The 19817-nt window shown below is 42.6% G+C and overlaps 1 protein-coding gene across 2 annotated transcripts in view; it reads left to right on the top strand.

The window, feature by feature from the left end:
* The window catches only part of ISM1 (isthmin 1), a 39675-nt gene that overhangs the window by 11379 nt on the left and 8479 nt on the right, over window positions 1–19817 (top strand). For both annotated transcript variants that reach the window (XM_038133833.1, XM_038133832.1), the window contains exons 3-4: window positions 9875–10111; window positions 19259–19526. In XM_038133833.1, coding sequence (XP_037989761.1) covers window positions 9875–10111; window positions 19259–19526 — 505 coding nt within the window. The remainder of the gene's footprint in view (window positions 1–9874; window positions 10112–19258; window positions 19527–19817) is intronic.

Below are 19817 nucleotides of genomic sequence, written 5' to 3'. Positions count from 1 at the left end.
CCTGTGCCTTCTCTAGGTATTCAGATTAGACCTGTGAGTCCAAACTCATGAACAAGCCACTGCTTGCCAGCTGAGCTGGAGTAGCTCCTTAGATGTCTTATTCCATCTTCATCCTGAACAAAATATGAGGTGCCTTTATATTTTTAGTAACTCAGCACGGAGCAAACAAACCCTGGCCAGAACTCTCATCAGAGTGACAGCAGTCTGTCCTCAGCACTCCATGGTCACCAAACACATGGCTTGTCAGTGGGGAATCTGGTTTTTAGTTAACACCTACCATGATGGCCATTTTCTGCAGCAGATGTGCAGAAAATGCACACCTTCCAATGCTCAGTTCTGTGTGTCCTACATCAAACCCAGATACTGTGTTGTCTTGGCTGTTTCTGTTTTCCTCAGCCGCTGAAAGCCAACTACGTGAGGCTCAGCCAGTGTAAGGTGAGAGTTAGAGGCATTGCCTAGTGTTTAAAAGGGTTTGCCCTTGAGAGATCAATAGCTCTGAGAAACCTTCTGAAATCCTTCAGTGGATGTGAATTTGATTCCTGCTCTTCTTTGATCTGGCATTCATGGCCCTTTGAATGATGTAAATCAAAGCTGCCTTTCTCACCTACCCATCCCTTTTTCTTCTTCTGTCTCCTAGGAGGATCGTTTTTTCATGTTCTTAGGAATACAGCTTCGGCTGTCTTAACATCAAGATAAAACAAACTCATTATTTGCGTAACATCAGAGTAAGGGCCAGATTAATACCACCTCTCTGATTTTTTTTCTTCCTTTATCCTATTCCTACAATAAAATACAAGGGGAGTATGCAGCTGAAATCATGTGTTTGCACACATATGGACTGAGTGGGGGAAAAGAGATGTGTGTGCCAATTCCCTGAAATGCACTGCTGCCAGTGATAAAAGGAGCAACAATTACATTTTATATTGGCTTATAAACCCCATAATACTACCATGGCAATTATTGAAGTTTGACTGTGAGAGCTGTATGAGGAGAAAATATATATATTTAATCTCTTCAGCAGAGTTAAGTAGCTGGAAGTGAGTTCTGAGCCATAGCCTTCGGTGTCTCTGTTGTTTTTTCTTTGGGATCTCTCTATAGAGCTGTTCTCCCTCCCTGGATATGGCTTATCCACGAGGGTCCCATCTCTGTTCCTTGCCAGAGGAGGTGAGGATACACAAAACTGAGCTTCTTATCTTTCCTCTCTTACCTTGCTGCTGTGTTGGGCTGCTGGGACTGATCTAAAGATGCCTTTTGCCTGCTCCCATAAACTTTACTGTCAGTGGCGTCTGGGTGGCTTCAGGCACATGCTAAGACTATAACAACTTTAAAAAAATAAAACCATTTATCCTAAAAATAGCTCAGAACTAACTAGTGATCATGGGGTGGAAGGGAGACAGAAATGAAGATATTTTCATTTCACGTAAGTGTCAGATTCAAAAGCATCTGCCTTGTGCAGTGCATGTATGGTATTCATTTCCTGTCTGCAGTCGATTGGAATGCCCCCCGAGTCGTTAGAAATTGAAAATCAAGTCATGCTTCTTTAATCAGCTCTAGGAAATAGCCCCCTCCCTAAGTGCTCTAGGAAAATTTATATATCCATGCATTGAATTCATGATACAAAAAGCCCGCACTTCTCTCCAGGGCACATCCCTTCTCCCCTCTTACACAGAGAAGAGTCTTCAGAGTGTCTTGCCATGGTGTGCCACCTATCTACTCACTTGCTTTTCTTCCCCATCATGTCACTGGAGGGAGGCCTTTCTCCTGTGAATCCATGTCCTCTGATTTCTTGATCAGTCACTCAGGCAGCTCAGGGATCTGGAGAGACAGAGCATGATGTCCACTGCTGATGGCTTGATATGAAACCACAGCAAGTGTTGCCTCTGTGTGCAAATGCCACATATGCTAATTACTTGCAGTTTCTCCTGTATCAGTCTCCAAAGTTTTCTAAACAGAGAGGGTGAAGCTGTGCACTTGAAAGAGTATTTCCCTGCAGGAGCTGAGGTGCGTGGTCCTGAGGCAGCTGCTCAGATTTCTGCTGCTGTTTAGCTGTAAACTCCTGGGTGTAGTAACCCCTTGCAGAGAGCGTTGTGAGGCACATGGTTGGTGCACAGATATTGAAGGTGAACAAACACTGCCTTTCCTCTACCTTCGCCCTCTCACTTCCATCCAAAGGAAAGTGAGCATTAGTGGGGAAGGCAGCTGAGGGAGAGGCACATAAATTATCTAGCAGCCATTTGATGGTGTGTGTGTGTGTTTTGAGCACCAAGACTAAAGTGATTTGCCTTTTTTCAGGCACAGAAGTAGCTTTGCCAGAAGCACAGGAAACATCATGTTTTTGGAATATAACACTTGTCTGCTTTCTTGCTTTCCCGTTATTAGCTTTTGCTTATGTGATGAAGTCATCATGTAACTTTTAGTCCACAGGGACTAAACACTTTCTAGTCTCTAAAAACATCTGCCAGTTAACACAGCCAGAGTCATAGACACTTTTGAAAGCATAGGGTGGATATTCAGTGGCATATGAGAGGGAGACATGGAGGCTGGGAATAGCTGTTTCTTGGAGACTAACAGCTGAAGGCAACTTTGGAAATTGAAAAGGCTTTAAGTAAGGTTACTCTTTTAGCTAGGGAGAAATAAAAACTCCACTTATTAAAGCTGGTTTCCCTAGCTGGTTCACCTAGGGAAATCCTAGCCATAGTGATTTAGTAGAACAAACTTGCAAAAGGACATAGTTTAAAACCCAGGCAAATAACTTAAGATGTATGTTTGTTCTCTTTCATTTACACTGACGTTTTATGTCCTGACCTGCAAAGCCTGAAAAAAGGGTTCTGTACAAAAAGTATTAATATTCTGAATTTCCTTTGCAGTTTTGATTGCAGCTTAAGGCAGCTTTTCCCATTCTGTTGGAACCTAATGTGCAAATTATGATGCAGATTTGATGGGTGAGATTAAACTAGTTTATTGAATTTAGCAAAGGTATAAGTACATTATATTTTAAAGCTTTATTTTACTACTGATTTTATGCAAGTCTTTCATAAGCCCTAAAAAGAATTTGAACTTTCAAATAATTTGCATTTTGGCACCGCAGGTCATTGGTGTGGAATATTTGGGCTACTCTTCAGCTGTACCTTTGCCTGTTCAACCGCTAAACCCTGATTTAGTCCTTTGTGGAGAGCTCAGCCAGGCAGTGATTACAGGGAAGATCTTTAGAGTCATGAAGAATAACTAAATGTTTATCAGCAGCTTAGGCAACTGAAAATATCTGTTAACTTGAAGCAAAATTTGGCACTGAGCATCTGTCGAAGCCCTACACAATTCAATTCTGTGTGCTTGGCTGTCCCCTGGATGGCTGAGCAGATATGCTGAAGAACAAAGCTCCAGTGTTGTACTAGTTTAGAAAAATTGCTAAAGGGCCTCTGTTGGTTTTTTTTTTCAGCAGACATTGAGCTGTAATCACCACCAAGTTTCTATTATCAAAGTGTTTATACAAACTGGCAGTTCTTCACCTCCAAGCTGAACCATGCTGTTTGTAGTTTGTATTTTCCAGCTGAATGAAAACATGAAATACAAGCAAACAACAGAGCATAAAAAAATAGCTGTGATGTGAAATGTGTGTCCACAACATGTAGCAAATAGATCTGAGTATAATGTGGTTGGTTTTCTCCTTAAGCCCAGAGTTAAAAACCTTGTGTGCCTGAACCATTCAGATGTGGACCCACTGTTTGCCAGTGGCGTGGAGGGGACAGGAAGCTTGGTGCAAAACTCCCAGGCAGAATCTGAACGAAGGATGGACCAAAGCTTGACAAATGCAAGTGAATAAACTGGCTCAGCAGGGGAGGAATGGTGTTAGAGCTGCTCTGGCACTCTGGAGGTATCAGTTCACAGGGTTCAACAAGGCAACAGACTTTTCCTCCGCTGCAGAGGGTCCTGACACAGTGTTAGCCACGTGCCTCGAAAATGCTGTCTGGTACTTGCTGGGCGTGAAGGGAGCCTCAGCCCTACAGCCTGAGGATCTCTGCAGTCATAACACGTGTCCTGGCTACACATTCAGTCATCAAGACTTTCTGTGTAGCCATGGGGGCTACACAGATGAGTTTATAGTGTAGAAACCCTAAAATTCAAAAGCTGTGATTCTGTGATGAATGTGCCCAGATGCTTTGTGATCCTGGCTCTGCTGTCTGCAGCTCCTGAGAGCTGTTTCAGCATAAGGCAGACAACCAGCTGTGGTGGACTGGGTGTGTACTGGGGCACCCCAAGCACCTCACTTTGCCACTGGCACCCAGCATCTACAGGGACCACTCCCTTAACAGTGACTGTGGATTGATGTCTGCCCTGAATTTCTTACTCGCAGCAGTATTTGTGACTCCATCCTATTCTCCACAGGGACAAAATCTCTTCAAGAGCCATACAGCCCCTGAAACTCGTGTGTCCCAGAGCAGTACACTATGGGGGGGACTGGATTTATTCTGTCCATGGCCACACAGTCACACAGGCAGGTGTACTGCAAGTTAGAACTGCTTGCACTGTAATTTTACCAATTTTGCTGGAGAATTGGAGAATAATAGAGAACTGTTAAAACACAGACCACGATTAACAGAACTTTATTATTGTTATTATTATCATTATATTACCAACTGTTATCAGTGATTCATCTTTTATTTGCGTGATGTTTAAAGCAGATGCTCTATTTTGGACCTGCTTAGTGAAAACAATTGTATACATACAAGCAAATGCCATCTGTTTTAAATTATTTATTAGCAGTGATTATCTAAAATGCACTCTTTATTATTGGAACAATTCGTTTTTGCAAGTTTCTAAAGATAAAGTAAGGTTTTTCACTTTACTGCTATATGTGAGTGAGGGGCAAGCTCATTTTAAGGAAAAATTAAAATGTCTTAGTAGTGGAGTGGTTGATGTAACACCCCTCTGGTCTGACTTCCTGTCTGACTGCCTGGACTGTATGTGGCATTAATCATAAAAGAAATCTTTCTCTGTGTATCTCTGATAATGTTTCTCAGCTGTTACCTTCACTGCCCGTTCCTTTAACATGCCTGATAGGTCCTGTGCTGTTTATACTCATGATAGATGAAAAACATAAATAAACTCCAGGAATAAGATCACCCAAGTTCATTACACGTCTTGGATCTGTGCCTGTAAGAGTCTCGTGTAGTATCCTGGTGTTTTACTCAGCCTCCCAAGAGTGGTTAATTTTAAAGTGATCATTTAGCACTAACCTGGAAACCCACAACACCCTTCAAAATGAAAACAATCTGTTTGGGCAGGTGGGAAATGAAACCAGTCCTAATGGCTAAAATGGTTTCCTGTGAAGGCCTCAGGCCTCGTGCCTCATTTTGTCTCTGATAGCAACACAGCATCTGTGAAGCTTCCTAATAAATAAAAGTTCTTTGTTGCTGGTGATTGAAGATGCTGTACAGGTGCATCATGAAAGTGCAGTGACAGACCCTCAGTTTTCAATTCAAGACCTCTTGTCAAGATCATTTTACAAGACATTTCAAAGGAATATCCAAGAAATGAGAAAGCAGTGTAGCTGCAGCAGGGATTTAGTAATAGATTCCCTTGCTGCCTGGGAGCTATTAGAATATAAGTTGTATCAGTTTCCTAAAATCCTCTCAATGCCATAATTAGCACTGCTTGCAAATGTGCCCTTGCTTTGGCAAGTAGGGAGTGAATGAAGGAAAGTAATAAACATGGAGGGCAGAGAAAGAGCAACTGTTTCAGAATATTTTCTATATCCACAATCATTCCTTACTTACTCTTTGTCTTGGTTGTTTTTCCAGAACTGGAAATGGTATTAAAATAAGGAAGAGAGGAGGGAGATGGACTCCTCACTTGCCAAAATTGCAGAGAAATTCTCTTTTCCCCTAGTTTGGTATTTTTACAAGTTCCCATTTCTGTTTAGCTTCTCTGTGGGGAGGAGAAACAGTACATTTCCCTGCTCCTTATGTCTGTCCTGACAGAAGGAGAAACATGACGGGAAGGCCAAGGAGGGTGTTAAAATACCCACCTGATTATTGGAGAGTTAACCTGCAATATCAGGCATTTTTTCCTGCGTGCAGGGCTGTCCCTTGGAGCCTTAAACCCTGCCATAGTGCAAGTCCCACCTGGATCACTGAAAATTATCCTCACAAAATCCCTGTGAATTGCTATTCTTTGGTGGTTCATAAGTGGACACAGGCACAGTGGTGTGTACTGACCTGTTGCCCTCCCTTTTTCAGAGATGGGTGTTGCAAGGTGTGTTATTCTGTAATGCAAACAATGTGTCACATTCTCTCTCAAGGGTTTATTTCATTGCTTTGTCACACAACCCATAACAAGGGGTTATATCTTCCTGCCTTTATATACTGTCCACACTTGGAACACTCAAAAATCCTAAGCTGTTTTTGTATTAGGAACTTCTGTAATTATCTGATCCCATGGGGCTTGCAGAACTGTAGCTTAGAGCCAGGATGAGTAACCTCTTAAAATCATCTTAATGGAAAGTCTAAACATTGTGAATAATCCTTTTAAATGAAGAGGGGGAAAGTGTTTTATCTTAAAATATTTAGAGCAGATGCATCATTTGAGTAAGAAAACAGTGTGCCTGAATTAGAAATGTCATAACTTCAAAGAAACTGAGTCAGTAGCTCTGAATGAAGTGACATAGCTTTTAAAGGAAGGCAAACAACACTGCTTTCCCAAAAGCATCAGTAATAAAGTTGTGTACACCTAAAAATAAACAGTGGGAAATATAAACACGGGAAATAACGTAAAAGTAAGGAAAGAAGAATATCCCCCTTGAAAAAAAAATCAAATTTCATCTATTAGCTTTGGAACACAAACCCTATTTTCTTCAGAAAGGATGCTGGCATTGCAATAAGGACAAACTTTTCCCTGCTAGATGGGTCTTGGAAGAGCCTTTGCAGAGCTAATGCTGTAGCACAGGGTGAGCATGGTCTTCTCTTCACATGCAGTTCAAGCTCACTTCTATTTGTGGCAGCCTCTTTAATCTTTTTACCAGAAATGCACATTTCTAATGATACTGCAGGTCAGCTGAGACGTGACACCAAGAAGTATCTTCCTAAAAGAATGGACATTCTCTTCATTTTATAAACTGGGAACAAATGTCCGTTCACTCGTCGTACCATGAGCAGGTAACTGGAATGATTGCACATACTGAGCATTTCCACTTGCAGTACAACACAGGGGTCCAAGAACTCCTGTCTTGGGCTTTCCCAGTGCAGAAGGGACTGTGAGAGACAGCACTGCCTCTAGGCAGAGCACTGTTTAGCCTGGGTCATTCCTGCCAGGCATTGGCCAACCCTGCTCTTGAAGTCAAGCTCCATGTCCCACTCTGGGGCTTGGCAGTCGCTGCCATCAGAAATGTGTACCTGATGTGTCACGGGGGTCCCTGGGCAAGCAGAGTGGTCCATCCTCCCTCGCCTGCAGCAGCCTTTGGCATGGAGCAGTTATCTTGTCCCCCCTGTGTTTTTCTTTCCAGTGTCAGGCAGCCCCATCTCGCTCAGCTTGTAATTAATGACAGTCCCTGCCCCAAGCAGCTTGGTAGTGGGCCCGATCAGCCTGATGTCATTACTTCACCATGACAATTTCCTAACTAACTCCATGTGATATTCCATCTGTTTGACACTATTAAAAACTTTTTATATAGCCCTTATTATTGTAGTTGCTGAGCTCCCTGCAAACATCGCAGTGAGGAAGGGAAGTGCTGTTATCCCCACCGAGGCACCAGCAGACCGTGACCTGTCAGGATCACACACCAAGTCTTGTCAGAGACTTAAATCTGGGTCTCCAAAGGCCTTGGCCAGCTCTAGCTGCATGGTATGTTAATGTGGAGAATCAGGATGCTCCTGAGGGAGCAGACAGATAGGGGAAGTATGGAATGGTATGTGAGAATTTTATTAGTTTTTAATAAAATCTTACTTTATTTTTAATAAAGGTAAGATTATGGGCATGATACCCCACTAAAAATAGTTAAGCACCACGTATTTTTCTGTTCCTCCTAACTGAAGTAGTTTAATCACAGCACTATTACGCCCTGTTGTTAGTCAGACGTAACTGAAAAGCCATTTAATCCTCATGCACCAAGCATGGTAAATTCTATCTGAAGAGCGTTAACTTAAAGCAGTAGCGTATGAGTAAGGAACCTAAAGTTAGCTAAGTGGCCGTCAGTTTAATTTCCCAGAGCTCCCTGCTGTGTGATCTGCTTTCTACTTTCTATTGAGTAACGGGTGGGCCACCTAAGGCATCTGAAAGTCCTTCCTGGTCTCCAGCAAAGAGAAGAGCCTGTTTTAGCCTTCAAGCAAAGCAGAATGTCTGGAGCAGACACATTTTTAGCACTGCACACATACACTAATTCAGAATTTGGATCTGTGCTGTAGATAAACATATAAAATTACCCTTTTGGCATTTTCAGATTGTAACTACTCTGGGAATGACAATACAGGAACAATATTAACTCTGCTAAATTGCTTTTGTTCTTTACAGATAGGGTGTAGTGAGGAGGGTAGAGGAGAACTACCTTCATTTTTACTCAGGACAATTTCACTTGGTCCGAGATTATTTTTCAAGCTTAGTTTATTTTAACTCAGTGAATATTTTTCTGTAATGTGCACAGGTTGTATTGTAACATCCCTTTAAAGGTCAATTTAGAACCTTCTAAGCAAATAAACACAACATAAAAGAAAAAGCATTGGAACTGTTACCTATCTGAGAGCTTAGCTAAAGGTATGCTGTGGCTTAATTTGAACCAGGGGAGCTGGATGGAGATTGCATTTAACCAGAAATGCTGGCAAAAATATGCTGCAGTAGAGCCAGAACCACATGTGGCCATTCCACTTTAATTGTGCTTGTTTTAAAAGATAGGTCTTTAACATTTACCCTCTCCATGCTTGCTGTCTCTTTATGAACTGAAAATAAAAACTCCCCAGGCAGTCATACTAAGACCTCAAGCTAAAATTTTTTCAGCTGAGTCAAACCCAAAACCTGCGCAGAATCTACCCCACACTTTTTTCCCCTCTTTTTTTTTCTTTTTTTTTTTTTTTTTTTTTAGCCATAAGAAGATTGGACTTTTCTGCTGTTTTTTCCCCAAGTCCCCAGGCCAGTCCTAACCCAGGGAGGCAGTGTTTTGATACTAAATGTGTCTCCTTGGTGAGGTCAAAGGCAGTGGCAGGAGTGCTACTGGTTCAGAGGCAGCCTGCTGTAATGTACTACAAAACCCAGAAGTACGCTCAACAATAACAAAAGCATTAACCACTGACCCACAGCTTGGTGAAATTCAATCCCACCATTAGGCAAACATGAAAATGAGATCCCAGAGGAAGGAAGGTTCAGATGTTCAAGACCAGGGAAATTGGGTGAGGAACACAAAGACGAGATGGAAGTTGTTGCAGGCTGAGGGGAGAGAAGGGGAGGTTGCCAGCTCAGCGGTAGGATCTTTTAATACCATAAATTTCAACATGGCCTTAGCAGTCAGTGTTTTTGCTTAGCTTTGGAACAAAGCAAGCTAAAATGATTTAAGATGGATGCCTTTCAGCATTTTTAGGGACACGTTTAATGTGGTACAATTTGATTTCCCAGGGGTTACTTCAGAGCCTCGTGTTTCTAGGTTTATTTTAAGTCTGATGCTTGTGTCCGTGTGTAGGTGCTCACCACAAGGCTGGAATGGTTCAGGAGCCTGGAAGAACAAAGTCCCCAAGTCTGACTCAGTTTTATCTTGTGTCAGCTGGTTACAGATCTGTGTTTCAGTAGTGAGCCGTGGGTCTGGGTGCTGTAAGGCTGCAGCCACTGGTGGGATGGGGGGACTGGCAGGACTGCACGGTCTCAGTTGTCATTATTGGGCCTTGCTTTTCTTCCCCAGAACACACTGACTGCGGAGGACCATTCTCATGAAGACAGTTTCACCCTGAACCCCGAGGAGCGACGAGAATACCCCAATCTCCAGGCTGCCCACCGGCCATTTCCTAAGGAGCAGTTCAGGCCGGAGAGCGGGCACACGTCCTTGCAAAGAGATGGACCCAGGTCGTTTCTCCTGGACCTCCCAAACTTCCCTGACCTGTCAAAAGCAGATATCAATGGGCAGAATCCCAACATTCAGGTACAAATTTATGTTAACATCTGACTATTTTATAACTTACATAAAGTTATTTTACTGAGCCAAGACGACTTTCATGGCTTCCATGATGCACAGCCAGAACAATCCGTCTCTACCAACAGAGAATGTATATAGTACAATATAATGTAATATAATATTATATAAAATATATATAATACATACTTTTTCTCTCTAAGTTAATGCACGTATTGCAATTTTTTTCTGAATTTCTTCTTGAATAGTGTTGATTGCATAAGAGTGGAGATCAGTGTAGACCTGTTTGTGATACTAAACCCATCTTTGTGATTGCCATTTTGGAGCCTTCATTGAAAATAAATGGGTATTTTAATTTCTGCCTTCAATTTACTGTTGTAAAATTTGTTTGTGAACAGATTTGCATTTTGTATGCTATTATAAAATGCAGCCATCCCCAAAGGCTGACAGAGAACAAGTATTTCAGTTTCAGCTCAAAATGCATTCCTCTGTGTGGAAGTGAGCCTTAGAGTTAACTTTTGTAGCAGCTGCTTGTAGTATAAAAAAAGTTGTCTGCAAAAAACTTTGTTATATGTTATTCCTCAAACAGTTCTTGGGTTTGGAACAGCCTCTTACAAGCCACTTGCATCTTGAAACTTCAAGGATCGGAAAGAGGAAAAAATGAGTGATTTGTTTTTAATTCAGGGCCTTAAAGCAAAATTGGCATTAATAAGCAGTCTTTTTTAACCAAAACAATAAATTCAAATGTTGTTCTGCCTAAGATGTGCTTATAAAAACAATGCACTAATAGATCTGGTTTTCTGGTCAAATTAATTCCTGGCTTCTTATATTCCCCCAGCCCACAAAATTACCATCCTTTTGATATGTCTAAGAAGTACGTATGTAAAGATGTAATAGATCTGCTGGTGAGAGGCCAACATGCTCAAGAGGGCTGGAGCACCTCTGCTCTGGAGACAGGCTGAAAGGGCTGGGGATGTTCAGCCTGGAGAAAAGAAGGCTCAGGGGAGACCTTAGAGCTCCTTCCAGTGCTAAAAGGGCTCCAAGAAGGCTGGAAAGGGACTTTTTACAGGGGTATGGAGTGATAGGACAAGAGAGAATGGCTTTAAACTGGCAGAGGATAAATTTAGTAGCTTTAGCAAATAGTTTTAGGAAGAAATTCTTTACTCTCAGGGTGGTGAGGCCCTGGCACAGGTGTTGTCCAGAGAAACTGTGGCTGCCCCATCTCCAAAAGTGTTCTAGGCCAGGCTGGGTGGGGCTCTGAGCAACCTGGTCTGGTGGAAGGTGTTCCTGACCATGGCAGGGGAGTGGAATGAGATGATCCTGAAGACCTGAAGACCCCTTCCAACCCAAACCAGTGCATGATTCTTACCCATGACTGGGTGAGAAGAAGATGCCTCCACAGCATTGCTCCGTTGCGTTCATCGTAGATGAGTTGGACCATAAGTCTCACAGATTTGGGGTCAAGGGCAGGTCTAATACTTGACGGGCTAAGGGAGTAAACATGTTCAACATGTGGTGGTGGAACACATCTTTTGTGCCAGGAGAACCATTCCAGGAAGCTTTAGGAAGGTATCTTGGTTTGAAAAGACAGGAGTCTGCTGAGGAAGGCAGGAGGATCCCTTGAAATGGAAAACGTAAACCCCCTTCCTCCAAATTATTATAATTCTGAAATTAAGGGGCTCTCAGGCAAAGATATGGGAATAGGAATAACAGGTTTTTACTAGGAAAACTAAAACACAAGTGCAATAGCACAAAAAACCACTGACAGAGTGGTTTTCAGAAGAGGACCTGACACCCTATTGCTTAGGGTGTTGGCAGCAGTCCCATTAAATGGTGGCTGCAGTCCTCCTGCAGTGACAGCTGGGGTTTTGTTGGAGCAGTGATCCTGTAGAAGGGTGTAGTTTTCCTCTGAAGGTCCAGAGGTGGTGTAGATGGGCCTGGTCTTCTTCTGGGAATCCAGTGGAGAAGAAAGCTGCTCTTCTGGGAATCCAGTGGAAAAAGGATCCCCAGGGGAATGCCGGTGGTGTTCCAAATCTCAGGGTATATCCAGGTAGGAATGCTTGGCTCCTCCCTCTGGGCAGAGCATCCCCCAGTGGGATGATGGAATTTTATCAGCCATGCAGTGACACTCAATGGCCCATTAACAGAAGAGATTTGCCAGAGGGAGGATTGGTTGTGGCAGAGATAAAGAAAACTGCCCAATGAACAGAGGATAACTGCCCCTCCTCTAACAGATGGCAGTAGAATACACACCCCCCCCAGTCACATCTTGTGGCCTAAGACAGAAGGGAAGATTGGAAGCTGTAAGGACCCCAGATTGTGGCATGAGGCAAACCAGGCAACATCACTATTTGAACAGAATGTAAACTGCAGAGGAGGACAGGAGGAAACAAAAATCTTTCCTGAGCATACAAAGTTTAGACACAGGGATAAAAGAGATGGAAACAGTTCCCCAGCTTGTTTTCATAGTAACTGCTGCTGCTGTGACCTCTTTTTCCACCACCCAGTCTTGGAAATATGTCAGCAACTATATCAGCAGTTTTGCTGGACTCTGAGAACTGGGAAGAGTGGTCCTGTAAACTGGAAAGGGGCAACAATGATCCCAGAGCTCTTGTGCACAAGGATAAGCCCTTTCAGAAAGAGGCTCCCTAAGTTCTACATTTTATTTACTCTGAATTTACTCTGCTTATTTAGGTGAGTAAATAGTGATTATACAAAGCTTCTTTAAGTTCTTGTTTGACAGTCTTACAGCTGGTCAAGCCTCATGGACATAAAACTCCCATTAATTCCTTACAGAGTCAGAGAAAGTTTATTTTTTTGCCTAAAGGTTGTCAAAGTTGGCCTACTCTTTTACGAAAAAACAGGATTATAATGAATTCTTGCTTGTTAAACACTACTATGCTGACCTGAACAGAAATAGAGACACTTGTTGACTTGCAAATTTCTCATCAGCTATTTGGCAGGTGAAAACAGAATTGATGCTTATTTTTCTTTTTGCACAATGGCTCCCAGATCTGTAAGTTACAATTCTGGGAGTGTTGATTTAAAGAGTCCTCCTGGGGCTCAGAGGCTGGATAGGAGAAAACGGCCTCTGTTTTAAGATAGCCCAATGGCCACATTTTCTTCCCAAAGACTCAAAACCTCTTTTTCCTTCTACTGCATAAACCAAAAAATAACATTTTTAATGGAAATTATAGCTGGGAATTAAAGATCTAAGAAAGAGGCATAAAATTCTTCCAAAAATGCAGGTGGAAAAAATACTCCAATGAGTTCTTTTTAGGGCCATTTCTTCTCTGGTTCCTTGCTGTATCATGCCCTGGTATGTGCTCTTTTAGTGATGCACTAAAAGTGAGTATCAGCACACCATCAGAGGAATCCAGATTACCCCAGGTAGTGCCGTATTTATTAGATGATCATGTAAGTACAGCAGACTGTCTCTAGAAAACCCTCAGAAGCAATAGTCAGAGCTGCAGTAATCCACATGAATGTGACTTTGCATACATGACCAGGACAACCCTTATTGGCTTTCCTGTGGTGTTCCAGCCTTGTAAAATCTCCCATCATTTAAAGTGGCATTTTATGCTTCAGCTGTGCTTCCACACTGGTTCTTGAGAGTAACCACAGTCGCTGCTGTTGAGCACAGACTGGCTGCTTGGTTTGGGGTATTTTGTTTTCTTTTTTGTCATTTTAATGGTTCTGTCAATGCCTGGAAGACTTCTAGATGAGAAGGTGATTACAAAAACTGATTACACATTTTTTTAGTTCCTTTCATGAGTGGAAAAGCCCTTCTGTTTAAGTTTGCACTTGTTTGACCAGCCAAGGGATGCCCATGCAGACCCTGTAATTGGTCAGGGTTGTTATTCAAAGTCAGAATTGTTCTTTCCCCTGAGCAGCAGAATGAAGTCACATGGGAGGTGTACAGGAACCTGCCTGCTGTCCATTTCTTTTGGTTTTTCTTGTCTGTTCCAAACAGCCTTCTACAACCTCTCCACTCTGCAGCCAACCCTCTGTTTGGAGCCAGATGCTTCAACCTGCAATTGAATTCTTGCTCTTGTCCCTCACCTTTTCTTTTTATTAGTGTTTTCCCAGGTTTGTGTACTGAAACAGGGTCAGGGACTGTGCTGCTCTGTTGTTGCACCACCTTGCTGCTTCCCAAAATGCTTGACACCATGACAAATGAGCAGAAAAGGGAAAATTCATGGAACCATGGAGTGGTTTGGGTTGGGAAGGACCTTCAAGATCATCTAGTTTAAGTCCCCCTGCCATGGGCAGGGACACCTTCCACTAGATCAGGTTGTTCAGAGCCCTCTCCAGCCTTGTCACACCTGCAGGGGACAGGGAGTTCACAACCTCTTTGGGCAATAAGGGCATTTTGTTGATATTAATGTTCCTCACTGAACTTAGATCTTGGTCAAGCTTCATGAGCAATAGAGCTGAAGCCCAGCTGGGTGAGCTCCAGTTGTAATGGATGTGTTAAACATTTTGATGAGGTGACGTGTTCTGGGTGAAAACGGCACAGAAGCAGGTAGGATTCCTGTTTAAAACCATGTTGATAACCATGTTAGTTGACAGGAGTTTTTTAAAGCAGAGGAAGTTAAAGCCTGCTTGGTCTTTGTCATTTGCCACGAGGCCTGTGGCCGTATTCACCAGTCACACCACTCCAGTGCTGCTGTGTTAGCTTTGTTATCTGCTTGTTACCTATTTTCTCTCTTTGATACCTGCTGGGTTACTACCTTCTCTTAGAAACACAGTGACACAAAGCCACCCACTCTGGGAACATACACAACTACAGAGAAACAAAGCTGTGTGATCTGCGTTGAAAAAAGAACTGCAGGCCTCAGCTCTTCTCCAGGTTCACCCATGGCCATTTCCCTCACCTCCACCTGCCTCATAATGTCACTTTTCACACATTTTATTAGATGTACTTCTTGGCTATCATTTATATTTGTCCTTTGAAGCTGCTGGTTTCAGTGCTTCGGTGTGGGATTCACCAGCAGCTTCAAAGGACAAATATAAGTGATAGAAATTTCAGGTCTCAAGTCACATTGTCTTCTTTGCTCCCAACAAAGCTTGAGGGACCTTCACTTTTCAAGTCCAGAAAGCTGTTCTAAGTGACGTGACACAACCAGAAGTAAATTACTGTCACTGCTGATAGGATTTTAATTAAAATTATGTGATATAAACCCAGATGTACCATATCAATCTCGTACTGCATTTGTTTCTGTTCTCCTGTTATATTTACCTCATTGCTGACTTGCACATGTGTATCTTACCCAGAATGGCAAGTTCTGTATTGAAAATTTGCATCGATTGCATGAAAAAAAACCAGGATAGAAATATTGTAGGATCCACTGCTTGCACAACATCACAAACATAGTTCTTCCTGAAACATAATCTTCTAGTCGCTTAGGGCAATGTTTACACCAGTAAAGTGAGTTCAGAAACATTGTCTCAGTAAACAGGACAAAGAACACAGAACTTTTTGTGCACTCTAGCAGGCTGGGATAATATTTATCTTCTGTATATTTTTGGCCAGGAGAAAATTGGATGTTGGTGTCTGGAGACATCTGTGCGTGATACACTTGTTTCATTAGAAATTGACTGCAAATCTGTTGTTTTAATGTGCCTACGCCAATTGTTTTTAACAGTTTTCAGATGGATGTCCTTATTCCTAGCTCATACAACCATAAAAGAAGTGGCTTTGAATTTTAGGTTTGAATACTTCTGGTGATGATTGTGGATTTATACAAGAACTGTGTTACCACAGACATTTTGGGAAGCTTGAGAAAAATCTTTACAGTTTTGATAATCACTGGAAGAAGAAATCAGCCTCTAAAATGGGCTCCAAGATAGAACTGCTAAACCAGTCTGTTTTTTAATTTTGAAGAGAACATGTTTTTGTTGGAATACTTACACACTATGAAAGCTTTTCCAGAGCTTCTCTAAACGCCTGGTTTGTATTACTCTAGTTCTTGATCTTGATTCTCTAATTCCTGATTCCTTTATTCCTTTTAATAAATAGCCCCCAATATAGAAACTGATCACACAAGTTACATATTTCAGTGCCATGTATGTGTACAAGCATATGTGTAAGTGCAGTCATGGACTAACACTGTAAGTCTGTCTGTAAGGACTGGGAAGAACTCAGTGAAAGCTCATTTTTCAAAATTTTAGACTGGGATAAGAGAGCAATTGCTCATCTGAAACAGCAGTCTCTTCTCACAATTCTGCCCTAACTTCTGGGTCATTAACTTCTCAGAATGGAGAAGGGATTACTAAAATTATGCACTGATTTCCTCTCTGTCTCTGGAAGGTCCATTAAGCCAAGTCCCTGAAAAAACCAGCGCTGATTGAAGTTGGCTTCTAATTTCCAAGAGTGGTGGTTCAGACGATTGCAGGAGTCTTTACAGAATTTCTTTCACTGTATGATTTTTATTCCACAATAAACACCTTGGTAATCAAAGCTTGAAGCAGGGCAGAGGGGAGCATAGGTATGTGTCACCACAGTGGATTTTGCTTCTGCTTCTTTTTGGTTTTTAAATTGACTGTGTGTTGGAAAGCTCATTTTAGAGGCCTTTCTAACAAGTATCCTCTGAGGCAAAAACAGACTGAAGTGGCTGATCACACAGATATTCCAGTCTTGGAAGTAAGTTAGTGGCAGTGCTGCTGGAGGTCTGGTGGGGTCTGATGACACTGGAGGCGTGTGTGTTCCACCTGCCTTTCCTCACCAGTGTAGCACCAAGCTCAGCAGATGTTTCTCTGTCCCTCCAAACCCTCTTTTCCTTAAGCTGACTTGGCATCATCCATCATTATTTAAAATCAAGTTCTCGTGGTTCTTCAGATTGTCCTTGGCTGAAATAATGCCAGTTCATGCGGATTGACTTTCATACCGCCACAGGTTATCAAAGCATATGGAGCAATTAGCATTTTTTTCAATCAGAGGGTTTGATTTTTTTTCCACTTTGCTGAGTCATTGCTCAGAGAGTTAATGTGGTCCTCAAAACACTTGCTGCTGAAGTACTAGAATTGTACTGATTTCCAGGTGGGGAGTACTAAAGCCCCACCACTGGCAGTGTTTGCTGCTCAGTAAGGCGATTTCCTTTCATTTATTGTGAAAACTCTGTTTTGCTTGGATAGAGGTAGCAATTTTGAATCCCTAAACTGACTGTGATGTTTTCAAGCTTATGAAATCCATTTTCATTCTTGGTCTGTAGAAACTGAGGTTTAATGAAGTAATGGTTCCAATTCCATATTTAGGCTGGGAGTGAAATGCCCTTTGTGTAAGGAGGCTATTAGGCTGACAGCTGCACTTTCCCTTGCTCTTGCTCTTTTCCCAGTGGAGCTTCATAGTAGCCTGCAAGGTTTTTTCATTTCAATGGCCTGGTCTATGGTAAAATGCAAAGCATGAAATAGATCCAAAATCGCCTGTCTCCAAAGAACGGATGTGTGGGCATTGTTTGTGTTTGCAGCTCTGAAGATACAACAGTTCTGCTTTGCTTCCTGTGTCACAGTCTGTAGATCACAGGTAGCTGTGACCTTTTCTTTCTTTTTCTTGTGTGTGTCTTGTGCTTTTAGTAATAACAGTTGTATAAAACTAGTCTTTTATGTACAATGCACATCCACAAAGCTGTGTAAACTACTTTTAGCATAACAGTGTATTATTTCTGTTTTATACAACCTAATTTTCATTGTGTACCATCTTGAAAGGCTGAGAATGCCTCTGTACCTATTAAACATTATAGATATATCTGACAGTCACTTCTGTTGTTTAGCCAGTCCAGTGGAATCACTGAACCATATTAGCATGAAACATCAGAGCATTTTATGATCTATCTTTGGCCAGGCAGTGCTTACATGACTCACAGAGCCAAGGTTTCTGATGGCTAGTCTCTGCTTCTACCTATATGCACACACAGCATTTATCCAAGAGTTTTACAATTGCACATTGTACCGCACAGAAAGCAATAATCAAAGGTTGCTCCTATGCAGAATGATATTGACATTTGTGATGTCTGTGAGGGAACTGGGCCACAAACTCTGAATTTTGGTTCTGGGCTTCTGTTAAAAACCATAAACAGGTTGACCATAACAGGTCATTATACTCTTCCAGCATGACAAAAGGACCTACTTTGAAGGGCTTTGCAGCAAGTGGCTTACTCAGCAATGGTCAGAGGAGCTGCTGGCTCCCATCACTGCCACCAAGTGTGGTTTCATGCTGCAGTAACAGCTGGGCTGCTGCCAGAGGGGCCAGACAGATGCGAACCCAGCAATACCTGGGCTCTGCATCTTGACCTTCACACACATGGCCTTGCTTATTTTGAGTCAGCCCAAGTCCTTGGAACAGGCTCTGCACACTGGTGTGCTTCATGCCTGCCTCAAATTCAGCCTCAGCATAGAGTACAGCTTTGGCTTTCTTTTTCCTGGTCATAAATGTTAGGTTCTAAACACATTTTCCCCATAAGGCAGAAAATTCTGCTGCAAGGGTTTTAGGCACAGCGTGGGTTATTAGTTTGTGCAGGATTTTTCCTAGCCTTGGTTCCGAGGTCTGATTCAGCAGAGGTAGCAGAAGGAATCACTCAGCCTCTGCGTGTCTCTGGGCTCAGTAATCCACATGTGGTTTACAACATGCCAAACCCACGGCATTGCACAGCCCCTTTGCCAGGCAGCACCTTGTCTGTCACCGTGATATTTTCTGAAAAATCCTCTTTGCTCAGGATTTTCTCCTGGGAGGCTGAGAAGCCTCAGCTTCTCCCTGCTTTGCTGCTTTGGAATGTGGCTTAGACATTGTTTACTAACAGGTGCACATTTGAATTGTTGGTTTCATTTGGTTTCATTTGAATTGTTTTAACTTAATGGCCAATCACGGCCAGCTGCGTCAAGGCTCTGAGGAGTCACGAGTTTTTGTTATTCATTCTTGTTAAACCTTCTGTCTATATCCTTTCTCTAGTTCTTTAGTATAGTTTTAGTATGGTATTATTTTAATATCATATCATATCATATCATAAATCAGCCTTCTGAGAACACAGAGCCAGATTCATCTCTTGCCTCATCCTGGGGACACTCACAAACACCACACCTTGTCTTTGCCATGTGGAAAGTTTCCCAGTGACAAAGAGGAGGCACTGACAGTCAGGCTGGTCTGCTTGAATCCCACAGGTTACCATTGAAGTGGTGGATAGCCCTGACACAGAGCCAGACAAGGACCTGCAGAAGGAGAGCAGCAAGCCCAGCTGGCCAGCCCCATCACCTGACTGGAGGAGCTGGTGGCAGAGGTCCTCCACACTGACTCGCATGAGCAGCGGTGACCAGGACTACAAGTACGACAGCACCACTGAGGACAGCAACTTCCTAAACCCTCTCGGTGGGTGGGACAGCCATGCACCCAGTCACCGGGCATTCGAGTCCAAGGAGCAGCCAGAGTACGGTGGGTTTGTGTTCCAGGCCTCCTATGGGCATCTTGGGATTGTAAAAAACAAGCAGGCGTGGGGGGGAAATGAGAGTGGTGAGGCATGGCTGAGAGCGGGCCAAGCAAAATAGGATTTTTCAACATGTGGCTTTTGTTCATCAGCTTTCAAATACAAATCTGTGCAAATGCACAAGCCGTACTGTGGTAGCTGCATTCCACTGGTAAGGCTATAATCTTGAAAATCATACCAGTTATCCCAGAAGAGGGCCTTTTTTAGTCCAACGTGTGCTTTTTTTAAAAAGGAGAGGA

Source organism: Motacilla alba, chromosome 3, assembly GCF_015832195.1.
Source record: "Motacilla alba alba isolate MOTALB_02 chromosome 3, Motacilla_alba_V1.0_pri, whole genome shotgun sequence".
Lineage (NCBI taxonomy): Eukaryota > Metazoa > Chordata > Aves > Passeriformes > Motacillidae > Motacilla > Motacilla alba.
The sequence above is the reverse complement of the archived record's forward strand: the minus strand, read 5'-3'. Positions and strand labels throughout refer to the sequence as shown.